This window comes from Lolium rigidum, chromosome 6 (genome assembly GCF_022539505.1).
Source record: "Lolium rigidum isolate FL_2022 chromosome 6, APGP_CSIRO_Lrig_0.1, whole genome shotgun sequence".
NCBI classification, from domain to species: Eukaryota; Viridiplantae; Streptophyta; class Magnoliopsida; order Poales; family Poaceae; genus Lolium; species Lolium rigidum.
Window position 1 is genome coordinate 152,296,808 of NC_061513.1, and position 16,129 is coordinate 152,312,936.

The window sequence follows — 16,129 nt, forward strand, 5'->3', positions numbered from 1 at the left end:
CTACCCGGCACCAGTCGTGGCCCGAACAAAGCTTGGTTACTACAGCAAGGGGGTAGCAGGTGGATTCATCTCCCTAGGGCTGCAAAGAAAGGGAGGGGGTGCAATTTCGATTTGCTGGATTACGCTGTCCCTGGCGGGCGTCTGCGGAGGCCCAAGTTTGGGCCAAGAATGCGTCTTAATCGCAAACGGTCACTTTATGTCTATTTGCATTGGGCCGCCCTAATTACTATGCTAGCAACAGCTTGTGTTAGACGTGAAAGAAGAAACGGTTCAAGAATCTGCGGAATTGAACCGCAATCTGCACGAAATTATAATGAATTTCCAGGAGTTTATTCCTTTCTTCCACAAATAAAAGCTCCTTTATTATACTCCATTTCAAACAACAAGCCCTAATATATTGAGAATATTCCCATAAATACTTGGGTAAAAAGGGACGCATAAAGTTCAAGGACACCCATCGAGATTAATCATCTGTTAGTCAGGGACCGCACAATGTTTAAACTGAAAATTTGACACCTTCATCGTCCGCTGAAGTGCCCTTGAAGATAGTTGCCTTTCCCTTTTGTTCCAGCAGCTTCAAAGCCCGCATGAGGACGCCACGATCAATTCCCGCAAGTTCTGCAACAGATGCCACAGGATAAAATGATCCGAACAAAACTAGCCACAGTTCAGCTTGGTAATGTATTACTGCCTAAACTCTGAAGGGCATGGTCGTCAAGAGGAGATTGCGTCGTGGCACTATAGAAGTAAGGAACATGATTTTTGGAGCATTGTTGGGTTACTGACAGTAGAAATTATAGATGATCATGGGCTTTACAGAACAGCTGGACCTAAAGGAATACTCTAACTGCATAATTCCAAACTAACTAATTAGGGAAACAAAAGAAAAAGACTGACTCCTCCTGAAACAAAACAAAAAAGACTAACCCTATAATGCCAAAGGCTCATGACAATTTGGGTAAACATGAAAATAAAGACTCCCTTTATCGGAAAAAATGTGTTGTTTCGACCGCAAATTGCTTTGAAGCAAGAAAATACATTTAGCATCGCAGAAATGTTGAAGATGGTAAATCTAATGTCATTGAAGTTTGGTTTACTTACCAGTTCCATGTGTTTCAATTCCAGATCGTATATCTTCAATTGTTGTCACTTCCAACCCACTTTCCTTCACCTACAAGCACAACACCAAGATAAATATTATTGCATGATTAAGTCACTGCCACTATTCGTTGATAAACTGATAGCTGTGGAGGAAACATGTCAAGTAACATATAAGTCTTACAAAATCTAATATGTAGTTGGCCCAATCTTGAATCCGCAGCCAAAGAATGAGGCACTTCTTGTGATTTTTGTCAATCCACTCAGCGCGCCCTGCAGTTTGAACTTGGATTGAGTATGAGTACAACACAAAACTAAATAAAGCTCGCATCAGTAACTGAAAGATTCAGTGTAATTCAGAATAAACCTTCACTAACAAGAGCTGCAAGGAACACTTCCTTTGCTTCATAGCTTAGAGATCCTGAAAAATAAAAAGCATGTATGTTCAGTGCAAAGCCAAAAGAAATATTCAAATGCATAGTAAACTAGTCGAGAAAATAATTTTCATGTATACAATAGTACGGCATGCTCACAAGCCTCCGTGGAAGGCCTTTCAAACACATTACCATCATACCAGATCACTATGTTCTACAATTTTCGACATAGCAGATAGTGTCATGATTAGTTAATAAGACATGTCTTGCTGAATGGCGGAAGAGTAGTAGTCAAAACAAGGTTCAGACAAATATAACTTACTCTCAATTTTTGGATTGGAGAACAATGGAAAATCTTCTTCGAGGGAGATAATATACATCTTTTGATTTCTACAGTAATCAAGTATCAGATCTTTCCATAGCTGCACTTGCTTTTCGCGTGTTTCTCTCACAGGCTGCAAACTGGGAACAGATTCATACCATCATTATCGGTCCTTACATATAACATATTGTTAAACAAGTGTAACAACAGCTTTTCATAGACCAAAAGTTCACTTGTGTAACTCAACCAAACATAAGCATTGGTAAAGCAAGGAAATGCTTCAACAGCTACAAACAGACTGTTAGAACATGCAAGAAAGATGGCAGATCTTAATGTAAGGGTACATTGCCCCTATGTGTGGTTTTGGTAATTAATGACAACCCCTATGGACTAATGTTTTCATTGAAGTTTATATGAAGGAATATTCCATAGGTACTACTTGTACTCCATGTGTTGGATTCAAGTATGGATGCCATGAAGATAAAGGTATATCTTGTGTATTGGCATCAAGATCATCGGTATGAAGATACATATGTGATATGATCAAGAAGAAGAAATGAAGATGGAGTTCTTATGTGGAACTCAATATTAGCCATGCTCTATCTTATGTGAGTATGAGAAGATAGAAGGATTGAGTTGGGCAAGTTCAGGATGAGCATCTCAAGTGGATCACATGCTTGAAGCTTGCCGTCCATTTGGTGATAATGGACATGTGAAGATGTGCATCAATGGAGCTTTCCCATCATAGTGTATGGGGGAGTATTTGTGAGTCTTCACGAAGCAACATTGATCAAGTGAGGCATTCCGGCTTGTGTAGAGCTTGAAGAGTTATCATCAAGATCAAGCGGGATGCGCAAGGCAAAGGTATGGCCTTGCTAGGTTTTCCTTTTACCGGTCTCAAGGTGGATGTTGGGAGACCGGATTATAGGATAGATAGCCGCACTATTAAGAGGGGCTTTCGGTTGGGTAACTTGATCACATCGTCTTAGGGAGCTCAATCCTTTGCATACTTTGCATATCCTTATTGCTTCTTGGTGTTTCTCTATGTGAGGTTCTTGAGCTTGTTGCTAGCTTTACAACAAGCCCACGTTCATCGAAAACGGAGTTCGCATGCATCTTCTATTGCGTTTTCGAGGTTGGGTGATTTTACCGGTTATTCATCATATAAGGTTCTACCTTTTATATTCATGATAAAATCCCCTCCTACAGATTCTTGGGTTTTCACTTTCTATTAGATAGCATTCGTTGTTATCTTCCAAACAAAATTGGTTTCATGTTAATCGGAGTTCGGGAGCAATAGTTATTAAAGAAAAGGTAAAAGAAGAAAAAGAAAAAAAGGGGGACGGCTGCCCGGTCTCCGACCGGTCGACCGGGCCACACACCAGCCTGCCGGCACGAGGCCCCGGTCCGACCGGGGCGATTCCGGTGGGCCCGGCTGCCCACTCCGGCCCGGGCGCCGGTCGCCTGCCGGGCCTCCCGGCTCCCGCCCGGCCAGAGCCGGCCTCCCACCCAGCTGGGCCTTAGGCGCCCCCGCGCGGCCCAGGCGGCCTGCGCGGCCCGCTCCACTCCGCGCCGCCCGCGCGCCGCCCCCGCGCGCCCTGGCCGGGGCTGGGCCAGCTTGCCCCGCGCGGCCCACAGAGCCTCACTCGGCCTGCTGCTCCCCCGCGCGCCCTGAGGCGGCTCGGCCGCCCAGCCGCGCCATCCGCAGCCGCCCGGCCGGTGGGCCGGTCCGACCGGGCAGGCCACCGGCCTCTCCGGCCCAGGCTCGGTCGGCCGGCCCGCTGGCCGGGCCGGGCTGTCTTTTCAGCTCGTTTTTATGCGTTTTACACCCCGTTTCTTCCCCAACGGTTATTTTTCTCCTAGACTATAAATAGCCCTTCTTCCACCTTGAGCAAGTAAGTTCTTCCCATTCTCTCTCCTCCATTGCTACTATTTGAAGAACTTGCTCTTCCCCTTGAATCCTCCAACCATTCTTGCTCATATTTGAGGATTTGAGAGAGGGGATCTAGATCTACACTTCCACCAAACCGTTTCTTCTCTAAGTGAGGGAATCTCTTGGGATCTAGATCTTGGAGTCTTTGGTTGACTTTCCCCCTTGTTCTTCCTCTCCAATCTCATCCTAGCATTCGTTGCTTTGGTGGGATTTGAGTGTGAAGGACTTGAACACCTCCGGTGTTCTTGCTTTGCATCATTGCATAGTGTTGAGCTCTCCACCACGATTTGTTCGAGTGAGAGACCGTGAGCTTGTTACTCTTGGACGGTGACCTCCTAGTTGGCTTGGTGATTGGTGCTCCGGTGATCTCTTCAAGAAGATTGTGAAGAGGCCCGGGCTTCTCCTTCGTGGAGCTTGTGAAGTGGTTGTGGAGCTTGCCATCTCCGGAGCGGAGGAAAAGCTAACCATAAGGAAAGGGCCATTATCCTTCGTGGGTGTGGTTCGGAGAATAGGGTGAGCCTTCGTGGCGCGGGAATCCTTCGTGGGACCTCCACTCCTCCAAACGTGACGTACCTTGTTGCAAAGCAAGGGAACACGGGAATACATCCTCGTCTCCGCGTGCCTCGGTTATTTCTATACCCGAGCTCTCTTTCCTTGTGATAGCCATCGTGCTTGAAGTACATATATCTTGCTATCACTTGTGCTACATATATCTTGTGCCTATCTTGCTTAGCTCTAGTTGCTATTGTTACACTTAGTTGAGCTTAGCATATTTAGGGTTTGTGCTTGTTAACTAAACGATAGTTTAATTCCGCATTCATACAAGACAAATCCGCAAGAGTTTGTAATTGCCTATTCACCCCCCCTCTAGGCGACATCTCGATCTTTCAATTGGTATCAGAGCAAGGTCTCTCCTTGTTTTAGGCTTCACCGCCTTGAGAGTAAAGATGTCGGCTAGTAATTTAGTGCACAATGACACAATTATCTTTAATGGCACAAATTATCATTTGTGGCGAAATTGCTTGCTTTGTAAACTTCGGACCTTGTGTCCAAACATTGAGCAATTTCTAGATGTAGGTTTTTCTCCTCCGATGGATTCTCAAAATCTATCTTTAGAGGATGAGAAAAACTTACATCTTGAAGCTCAAGTATCTAATGAGCTTTTATTCTCTTTGAGACCCGATTTTCGTAGGTTCTTGATATATATAAAGCGAAAATCGTCTCATGAGATGTGGATCAAGCTTAAGGAAATGTTTGGTGGATCCACTTCTCAATTGGTCGGTGGTGACTCCGAGGAGCTCTCTTCCCCTTCACATCATGAAGAGCTCCAAGTTGCTTCCACCTCCGGTCGTGATGATATATCATCTTCTTCCACTTCACCAACGTGTTGCAAGACACAAGGTAATGATATGGTGAGTGGTGAGGGAAATTGCAATGTTGATATTGTGCTCATTAGTGATGACTCTTCATCTCTATCTCATTGCAATGGTTCCTCTTTGGACTTAAACACATCTTGCATTGAAAATAATCTACATGCTTGTGTTGATAGTTCTTGCATATCATGTGTAAATTGCTTACATAGATCTCATGAGGATATGCTTGCCTTGTCTTGCTCCCATAATCAAAATGCTTCTATTTCCTCTAGTTGCTTGTTGACTAACAATGTAGAGGAAACCGAACACTCTATGGATCAAGACATGATTTCAAATGAGGATTCAATAATACCTTCATCTTCATCCTCCGGTATGCACATGTGCCTTATGGCAAATGGATCAAAGGTATCTCCTACTTTGACTCCTAACACATCCTCTAATGATGAGAGTGATGATGATGATAATGATGAAGAACATAATACCTTGGTGCATGATATGGCAATGGTATATGCTTCTCTTCGTGGTAATAAAGAAGCTCGTGCTTATCTCGAACACTCTATGGATACCTTGAATAAATATAGGGAAACCATAGTGGAGTTGGAATCCCATATTGAAAATGGGGAAATGAGATTCACTCTCCTCAAGCATGAGCTAAAAGATGAGAAGCATACTAATTTCATGCTTACACAAAAAATTGAATCCTATATGCATAAAAATGAGAAAACTATTGTTGATGCTTGTGCTACTAACTCTACTTCTTGTGAAGCATCTATCTTAAAGGAGAATGTTGAGTTAAGGGCTCAACTTGAGTTTCTAACTAGCAATTGTAGGGAATTGGAAGAAAACAATAAAACGCTCTCACACTCTCTTGAGGATCTTCTAACTTCCTACGATGAGCTAAAGTTAGCTCATGAGGCTAGTATCACTAAGGTAAGATCTTGTGAGCCTCATGTGGACATTAGCACAATCTCTACCCAAAATGTTATATTGCCATGTGCTAGTCCTTGTAATCCATCTAGTCAAACTAGTGATACACCTTGTGTTGGATTACTTGATTTGCCTTGTTGCTCTAACAATGAAGCTTCTACTTCCTCTAGTACTTGTATTTCTACTAACCATGTAGAGGAAATAAAAGAGCTCGAGGCTCAAGTCCTTTCTTTGAGGAAAGACTTGGAAAAGCGTCATGAAGGGAAATCCGCACTTGACAAGATGCTAAGTGTGCAACAATCCCCCAATGACAAGAGTGGACTTGGATTCAACTCCAATAACAAGAACAAGTCCAAGAGCAAGAGCAACAAGAAGAAGGGCCAAGACAAAGTCAAGGATCCGGCCAAGTTGGTTTGTTTCAAGTGCAAGGTTGAAGGGCATCATGTTAGATCATGCCCATTGAAGAATAAGAAGAAGCACTTGAGTGAGAAACAACAAGGGAAACGGCCACAAGGTCAAGGTCAAGCTCATGCTCGACCTCAAGTTGAAGATAGGCCACTTCCCAAGAAGAATCAAGATAATGTTCCCCAAGAGAAGAAATCAATAAAGAAGAGAAAGGGGAACACTTGCTACTTATGCCGTGAGAAGGGGCACTTTGCTTCTTCTTGCTTAGGTGGTACCTTATCTAACCCTATAATTGTTGATGATGATTATTCTCTAGGGAAGGATAAGGATGGCAATGTGTTTGCCAAGTTTGTTGGAACTCAAAGTGGTTTCAAGAAAAGAACCATTTGGGTTGTCAAGCCTATTGTGACTAATCTCTTAGGACCCAACTTGGTTGGGGACCAACAATCTCAAACTTGATCAATAGGTGCATGTGGAGGTCATTGGAGACTTGGCTACTTCATGAAGAATTAAGGGATCTTCATATATTATATTTTGACCAAGCCAAGTCGTATGGATTATCATCTATATCTTATATCCAATGTTCCTCTTTGCGGTAACTTATACTTCAACTCTTCATATTTATTGTAAGTTACTTGCCCCTTTGCATGTTTGGTTTTGTACCAAATATTTGTGTGTATGTGTTGTGTCTTACTTACCTATCTTGTGTATTCAAGTATGTTTGTTTGACTCATCATATACTTGTGTATTGTTTTGAGCCTAATGCATCTTGATGATATCTTATTTGGCTCTCTTTGAGTGATTAATGGAACATCCCATTTTGGGGGAGTGATATGCTTTGTGCATCTCTCTTTCTTTAAAATGTGTGTACATGGGTACCACCACTTAGTATTGATATTACAAGATTATCTAGTCACTATGTGGTGTGCCATACTCATGAGAAATTCAAATTCTAAATATCCATTAATCATCTCTAGTTGAATTTTAGTTGCCTCTTATTTAAAAGAAATGTTTTATCACATTATGGGGGAGTAATATGTTTTGTACATATCACAAGCCTAGAAAAATGTGAACATATGAGGTTATGCCACTTAGTGTTGATACACGTAATTATCTTGATCCTAGGTGGCATGTTTGCTCAAACAAGCTCCACTTGTAGTAAAAAGCTTTTATTGCTCATCTTTTGGTTCTTGTTTGAGTATGAAATTCTTGGTACGGTTCTTCCTCAAATACATATCTCTATATCTTATTTGGGACACCGTTTGCTTCAAGTTATTCTAATCATTGCCGTGCGTGATTGTTTGACTAGTTGAAGCTATCAAGAATCTTCATTCGTGCATAGTGCTTAATTCTATATACTTACCCTATGCCTTTTATTGTGAAATTGATCCTTACTATCCTTGTTGATATACCACCGGAAGTTAATTCCAATATTCTCATTGTCTTTGACAATTGATAACATTGTATGTGGTTGAACTTATGGATCATCTTCACCTTGGATTGTTTCTTATTGCCTTATTTTATTTTCCAACAAATCCTTGTTGCTCCCATGTGTCTTCCTTGTCCCTTCCTTTGAAAAATCTTTGGATAAATTCTCTTAATTCATATCAAGTGCTTGTTTTGGAAGACAAACCTTTTCCTTACGGTACATTGTGCCATTGAGAAAAGTGTAGTTGGTTTGGTTTATTTATTTGAACCTTGCTCTTTTGGGGAGTTTGCTATCTCATTCCTTCTTCTATGCTTTATTTGTTGAATGAGATAAATCTTTGAGCATGTTTGCTTTATTTCATCCTTTATGCTCAATGGTTTCTTCTTAGTTCATTTGTTGAACTTTGTTGAACAAATCTTTTGTGATTTGCGTCTTTGATATAATTTGGACACCTTTTATGCCTTATTCAATTCATTTGGTGTTTTGTCCAAAGTATATCTCTCTTGGATCTTTAAAAGTCTTTGTGCATGCTTATATGTAATTTGTTTATTCTTGTAGCATGCTTGCTTTCTTTCGATCCATTATGTAGGATATACTCCATCAAATCCTAAATGGCTAAGATGTGCATGAAATTCAAACTTCATCTAAATATGCACATATTGATATGGAGTGTATCCTATATATTGTGGTTAGTCTAACCATGTTGGACCCAATGAGTTTGGGGGCCAAGATGTACTTGAATGATGTTTTAGGTACATTGGAGATGCAATGGAGGCTTGTCTCATCTATAAGGAAGGTGTTATCACCATATGAGAATTGGAGTCAAGACTAGGATGATCTATGAACTCCTATCTACTACATCATGCCATTGCTATCTCGGTAACAAGTATCTTATTCATGCATACTCATATAGCATCCAACCTCTTGTAGGTTGCATCTTGGCATGAAATTCTTTATTTCGAAAATATTGAGGTTCTTGAAAAATCCTTTTAAAGAAAACTTCTTATTGTACTTTTGAGTAATTTGAGAAGATGCATATGATAGGAATATATATATATATATCATGTTTATGATTCACCTATCTCAAATATGCCCTCTAGCAATTTATTGCATATCAATTCCTCAAAGAGCTCTTATGTGCAATATTGATGAAATTGCGAAATAAATCCATATTTATGATACTTGTTGCCTTTCTCAAAACATTCCAACTAGCTTTACTTCCCTTATTGTTGGTTGTGATGTTTTTGAGATTTTCTTAGTTGAAGCTCATTCATATACCACTAAGTGAAAATTGGAGCCATAGGCTATATATGCTTTTTAAGCAAATATCCTTTGGTATATTGGATGACTTCATTTTGGATATCTAGTCTTATTTATTTTGTTAACCTCTTGTGCGTGCATGTTTCTTTATGGATCATTTTGTCCACTTTAGAAACTTATATACACAAGAGCGTTAATCCATCACCTTGATATCCTTGTTCTTTGCCAACCATCTTCTTATCCTTTTGATTTTAGTGTTATTGGTAAAGAAGATTTATGAGTGCTTGGTTTATTTGTTTTTTTCTTCATGCACTCATATCTCGTAATTGTTGGACTCAAGTTGTTCTTGATAAGCATATTCTCTTTATCTTAGTTGTGTTCTAAATGATGTATAGGGAGTGAGGATTCCATGTTTGTGCATATTGTATTCAAATGCAAACATTATAAATTATGCACGAACCTTGGGGAGCTTTCTTATTTTATTTAGAGCACTATATCTCTCTTATCATGATATCTTTGTTCGTCCAAGTGGATCCTTGATTGCTTGCCTTACTTGTTGAAGCTCACTTCACCATGTTATCTTTATGCAATCTTTGATCCTCAATATAGTTTGACTTCCTTCAAGTATTCATCATTGGATATGTGCACTTGATTCCACTCAAATTATGAGAAGTGCACACTTTGTGGAGGAACTCACATTATATTGGCCTTCTAAATTTTTCACCCATTTTGACAATCGATGCCAATGGGGGAGAAGTTTAGAGGGTTTAAGGGAATGGTTTTACACTTAAGTTTGGTTTGTGCTTAAGTGTTTTGCCTATCATGCATTCCATATTTATATGTCTTGCATGGTTGTATATATATAGTGGAAACTATCCCAAAGGTTAATCTTGACAATGTATGCAATGAATTCATGTTCATCACACGTGCATACATTGTGGGGGAGTTTTCACTATATATATTGGTTCTACTCACATCTCTTGCATTTGTTGTAGTTGTGTGAGTAGAGCCGGTTTTGATATGGGCTAGTAGCTTTGTGTTAATTGACCATATCAAATACAACCTCTTGTATACAACTTATTCTCGGATAAGTTGCGTACTTGTTTCTAATATTCATTATATAAACCCTCTTATCTGTGGTTGTCATCAATTACCAAAATGGGGGAGATTGTAAGGGTACATTGCCCCTATGTGTGGTTTTGGTAATTAATGACAACCCCTATGGACTAATGTTTTCATTGAAGTTTATATGAAGGAATATTCCATAGGTACTACTTGTACTCCATGTGTTGGATTCAAGTATGGATGCCATGAAGATAAAGGTATATCTTGTGTATTGGCATCAAGATCATCGGTATGAAGATACATATGTGATATGATCAAGAAGAAGAAATGAAGATGGAGTTCTTATGTGGAACTCAATATTAGCCATGCTCTATCTTATGTGAGTATGAGAAGATAGAATGATTGAGTTGGGCAAGTTCAGGATGAGCATCTCAAGTGGATCACATGCTTGAAGCTTGCCGTCCATTTGGTGATAATGGACATGTGAAGATGTGCATCAATGGAGCTTTCCCATCATAGTGTATGGGGGAGTATTTGTGAGTCTTCACGAAGCAACATTGATCAAGTGAGGCATTCCGGCTTGTGTAGAGCTTGAAGAGTTATCATCAAGATCAAGCGGGATGCGCAAGGCAAAGGTATGGCCTTGCTAGGTTTTCCTTTTACCGGTCTCAAGGTGGATGTTGGGAGACCGGATTATAGGATAGATAGCCGCACTATTAAGAGGGGCTTTCGGTTGGGTAACTTGATCACATCGTCTTAGGGAGCTCAATCCTTTGCATACTTTGCATATCCTTATTGCTTCTTGGTGTTTCTCTATGTGAGGTTCTTGAGCTTGTTGCTAGCTTTACAACAAGCCCAAGTTCATCGAAAACGGAGTTCGCATGCATCTTCTATTGCGTTTTCGAGGTTGGGTGATTTTACCGGTTATTCATCATATAAGGTTCTACCTTTTATATTCATGATAAAATCCCCTCCGATAGATTCTTGGGTTTTCACTTTCTATTAGATAGCATTCGTTGTTATCTTCCAAACAAAATTGGTTTCATGTTAATCGGAGTTCGGGAGCAATAGTTATTAAAGAAAAGGTAAAAGAAGAAAAAGAAAAAAAGGGGGACGGCTGCCCGGTCTCCGACCGGTCGACCGGCCACACACCGGCCTGCCCGGCACAGGCCCCGGTCCGACCGGGGGCGATTCCAGTGGGCCTGGCTGCCCACTCCGGCCCAGGCGCCGGTCGCCTGCCGGGCCTCCCGGCTCCCGCCCCGGCCAGGCCGGCCTCCCACCCAGCTGGGCCTTAGGCGCCCCCGCGCGGCCCGCTCCACTCCGCGCCACCCGCGCGCCGCCTCCGCGCGCCCTGGCCGGGGCTGGGCCAGCTTGCCCCGCGCGGCCCACAGAGCCTCACTCGGCCTGCTGCTCCCCCCGCGCGCCTGAGGCAGTTCGGCCGCCCAGCGCGCCATCTGCAGCGCCCGGTCGGTGGGCCGGTCCGACCGGGCAGGCCACCGGCCTCTCCGGCCCAGGCTCCGGTCGACCGGCCTGCTGGCCGGCTGGGCTGTCTTTTTCAGCTCGTTTTTTATGCGTTTTACACCCCGTTTCTTCCCCAACGGTTATTTTTCTCCCTAGACTATAAATAGCCCTTCTTCCACCTTGAGCAAGTAAGTTCTTCCCATTCTCTCTCCTCCATTGCTACTATTTGAAGAACTTGCTCTTCCCCTTGAATCCTCCAACCATTCTTGCTCATATTTGAGGATTTGAGAGAGGGGATCTAGATCTACACTTCCACCAAACCGTTTCTTCTCTAAGTGAGGAATCTCTTGGGATCTAGATCTTGGAGTCTTTGGTTGACTTTCCCCTTGTTCTTCCTCTCCAATCTCATCCTAGCATTCGTTGCTTTGGTGGGATTTGAGTGTGAAGGACTTGAACACCTCCGGTGTTCTTGCTTTGCATCATTGCATAGTGTTGAGCTCTCCACCACGATTTGTTCGAGTGAGAGACCGTGAGCTTGTTACTCTTGGACGGTGACCTCCTAGTTGGCTTGGTGATTGGTGCTCCCGGTGATCTCTTCAAGAAGATTGTGAAGAGGCCCGGGCTTCTCCTTCGTGGAGCTTGTGAAGTGGTTGTGGAGCTTGCCATCTCCGGAGCGGAGGAAAAGCTAACCATAAGGAAAGGGCCATTATCCTTCGTGGGTGTGGTTCGGAGAATAGGGTGAGCCTTCGTGGCGCGGGAATCCTTCGTGGGACCTCCACTCCTCCAAACGTGACGTACCTTGTTGCAAAGCAAGGGAACACGGGAATACATCCTCGTCTCCGCGTGCCTCGGTTATTTCTATACCCGAGCTCTCTTTCCTTGTGATAGCCATCGTGCTTGAAGTACATATATCTTGCTATCACTTGTGCTACATATATCTTGTGCCTATCTTGCTTAGCTCTAGTTGCTATTGTTACACTTAGTTGAGCTTAGCATATTTAGGGTTTGTGCTTGTTAACTAAACGATAGTTTAATTCCGCATTCATACAAGACAAATCCGCAAGAGTTTGTAATTGCCTATTCACCCCCCCCCTCTAGGCGACATCTCGATCTTTCACTTAACATCACACATCAAAAGAGATTTATTTGAGTTTCAACCAAATGCAGACTTTGAAGAAGCCAATGCTTACCCGCAAAAAAACAAGTGCTTAAGCTTAATTGTATACATTAAAGATAAATCACGAACTGTTCAATTGTATACAATATCCAGGAAGTTAAGATCAGTGGTAGAAATAATAATTCACCCGAAAAGTAATTTCATTACCACCGTTGTACTTGAGCTTAGCATATTTAGGATTTGTGCTTGTTAACTAAACGATAGTTTAATTCCGCATTCATACAAGACAAATCCGCAAGAGTTTGTAATTGCCTATTCACCCCCCCCCCCTCTAGGCGACATCTCGATCTTTCACTTAACATCACACATCAAAAGAGATTTATTTGAGTTTCAACCAAATGCAGACTTTGAAGAAGCCAATGCTTACCCGCAAAAAAACAAGTGCTTAAGCTTAATTGTATACATTAAAGATAAATCACGAACTGTTCAATTGTATACAATATCCAGGAAGTTAAGATCAGTGGTAGAAATAATAATTCACCCGAAAAGTAATTTCATTACCACCGTTGTACTTGAGCAGAAGTTTCTGCCCAAGCTTCCACCAAGCACTGTTTAATAAGAAAGAATGTAACAATTGCTTAGTAGCAACCATCATTTACCCCAAACTCCTATACAGGCTGAGGACCCGGAAATCATGCAAACATGTGTTCAAGCTGGCATCTGGCCCTATTGCTGAAAAACACAGAAGGTTTCTCCTTTGGTGTAGAGTTGGAAGATTAAAAACACGGCGCGGGAGCAGCAGAGATATGGGAGGGATTACGTGAAGTAGGGCGGGTAGCTGAAGAAGGGGGGAAGCTTGAAATCCCCCGGCCTCTGCATCCTCGCTGAAGCGCGGGCTCGCGGAGCGGTCGGCCGGACGGCGGCGCGGACGAGAAACCGCGAGGTGGGCAGATCCGCCGGGCGCGTGGTCGTGGGGGTAGAGTATGGCGGCCAGGCTTCAGTAAGTTTGTTCGATTTTCCTCTCGTGTCAAGGACTCACAGCCCTGTTACAAACCAAAAATAAAGAAGGTGTTTGTAATCAGATTACACTGGTACTGGTCCAAACTCTATAGTTCCTGCTGTTTTTCTGTTTAGTTTTTGTGATCGTTGTATTTCTAGTTTGTGGTGGTGGCCTCGTGGCAGGTTATGTTTTTATGACTTCAACCACTTAGGTGATTTTTCCTCTTCTAAGTTAATACTCCCTCCGTCCGCGAATAAGTGGAGATTTAGTCTCAAAATTTGTCCTTCAAAGAGTGTACTTTTACATTCTCAATGTATTTTAAAGTAGCAAAATTTCTTCTCTCTCATCGCACGGAAATCAAACTCAATAATATTCACCAGATGTTATCTCCATTTCATGCATGCTCTTAACTTACTGGAGGTGAAATAATTAAAAATAAGAGAGATATTAGTTTGCATCTTCCTAATGCAATTGTCTCTTCACTTGATAATATGTTTTGAAAAAAAACCCACGTCCACTTATTTGTGGACTTGTGGACGGAGTGACTACGTGCAAGTCTCTTGCATGGTTCTAAAAAAAAAGATTCAACCCTTGCTAGTAGTGGTTAGTTTATTTTAGTTCAGTTGGTCGGTTGAGAGATCAACGTTTCGGTTGTAAAAAAAGGACTAATGTTTCTAAGGCATGTGCAATGATTGATATGATCATCTTATCTTAACATTGCCACGTAATTTATTACACCTCTGCCTTGCCTCCAGCTAGATTCAGGGATGTTTCTTTCTGGTGGAGAGATTGTCTGAAAACATTGCCCACATATAAAAACATGGCTATCTGTACCTTTGTGCAGGGGAACTCAATTCTCCTATGGCAGGATTCTTGGTCAGATATTCCCTTGAAATTTAAGTGGCCTTATTTATTCTCATTTGCTAAGAATGGGTCTATCTCCATCAAAGATGCTCTTGCTTCTCCACATATTCCAGATTTATTTCATCTACCCATCTCTGAGGAAGCATTGGTACATCTGAACTTGTTCCAAGCACTGCTGCAAGATTTAATACCACATGCTGAAAATGATTCATGGACCATGTTAAGCAATTCTTCATTGCAAGTTTCAAAAGTTTATATGAAACTCATGGGAGATGTGAGAGCAGTGCCTGCCTTAGATTGGATGTGGAAAGGATGTTGTCAGCAGAAACATAAGGTCTTTTTCTGGCTTCTTATACACAATAGGCTGAACACTAGAGCACTGCTGCAGCGTAAGCATTTTTTGATGGCCGACTATTCTTGTATAATGTGTAATCAGCAACATCTGGAGACAAGGGTTCTATGTTGGCAATATATCTGTCCTCTCTGGATCCCTTCTCCTCCTGGTCAGATGAATCTCCAGGAAGTGTTGTCCAGTCTGAAGCTGGCCATATCCAAGCCATTCTTCATGAAAATTATCATGCTGGTTACATGGTCTATCTGGATCACACGCAATAGCTTTATATTCAAGGCTGCTATTCCGAGCGTTTACAGATGTCGCAAGGTTTTCAAGGATGAGCTTGCCCTTCTAGTGCACAAGGCTAAAAAGAAATCATATCATGGCATAGTTTCTTGGGTGGAAAACTTTAGATAGTTTTTTTTTTATTTAGGCCTGGTGCCTCTCTGCTTTTTCTAGTTGCTCTTCTCAAGCAACCGCTTATTTGTACTTTTTTCTTATGAATAAAATAAAAAAATATACAGTGGGGAAACCCACTGTTCACCCTCAAAAAAAAATTTAGATATAATAACATGATGTACAATGGGTTATTTGTTAGCCTTATCTCTAGTAACCACACATTCTAAATATGTGGTGAGAAAGATTGTGTTAAGAGATCATCTCTTAATTAAGAGAAGGTAAACTTTTTTTTCAACATTATCTCTCATTCATCTTAGCATTTATCTTACGTGGCAATGCTAAGATATCACATTATACATGCCTAAGAGAGGCCCGTGTATATATAGTAGTACTAAGTACTATGGACAGGAATCGTCAAAAAAAAGTATGGACAGGATGTTCTGATTCTTTTATGTGTACATACAATGTTGGATTGTGCAAACATGATGCTTCATGAAAGCACGATGCGACGAGCTGCAGTTTAGAGTCCTCAATTTTGCTTTCATGTTCAGTTTGTCCCAGTTGCATGTCGATCTCTGGTTCGCAATCCCACGATCACGCAGTCACACAGCTAAGACAGATTGAAATAAGACAAAGGCAATTCAGCCAGACTCACTGGTCGTGCTGACCGAATTGAGTAGGTCTCAATACGTCGATGTAACACTACGGGTATAAAAGAGAAAATTCTACTGAACATCAGAACAGCGAGCATAACAGATTTTCTTGAAA

The 16,129-nt window shown here is 41.7% G+C and overlaps 1 protein-coding gene across 1 annotated transcript; it reads right to left on the reverse strand.

Annotated features, from left to right (window-relative positions):
* Positions 1–308: 308 nt before the first annotated feature.
* LOC124666287 (vacuolar protein sorting-associated protein 25-like) lies at positions 309–13,837 on the reverse strand. The gene is made up of 6 exons (XM_047203631.1): positions 13,585–13,837; positions 1,795–1,934; positions 1,466–1,519; positions 1,283–1,371; positions 1,102–1,171; positions 309–618 (listed from the first exon to the last, which is right to left on the reverse strand). The coding sequence occupies exons 1-6, from the start codon at positions 13,641–13,643 to the stop codon at positions 497–499; spliced, it is 534 nt and encodes a 177-aa protein (XP_047059587.1). The 5' UTR covers positions 13,644–13,837; the 3' UTR covers positions 309–496.
* Between the last annotated feature and the right edge of the window lie 2,292 nt (positions 13,838–16,129).

Bases quoted from the DNA above. Each gene is read 5' to 3' on its own strand.
- LOC124666287 (XM_047203631.1), bottom strand. From the start codon at position 13,643: ATGCAGAGGCCGGGGGATTTCAAGCTTCCCCCCTTCTTCAGCTACCCG. The intron at 1,520-1,794 runs GTAAGTTATATT...TTTATTTTTCAG, and splicing joins CTCCAATCCAAAAATTGAGA to GATCTCTAAGCTATGAAGCA. The intron at 619-1,101 runs GTAAGTAAACCA...CATCTGTTGCAG, and splicing joins AATTGAAACACATGGAACTG to AACTTGCGGGAATTGATCGT.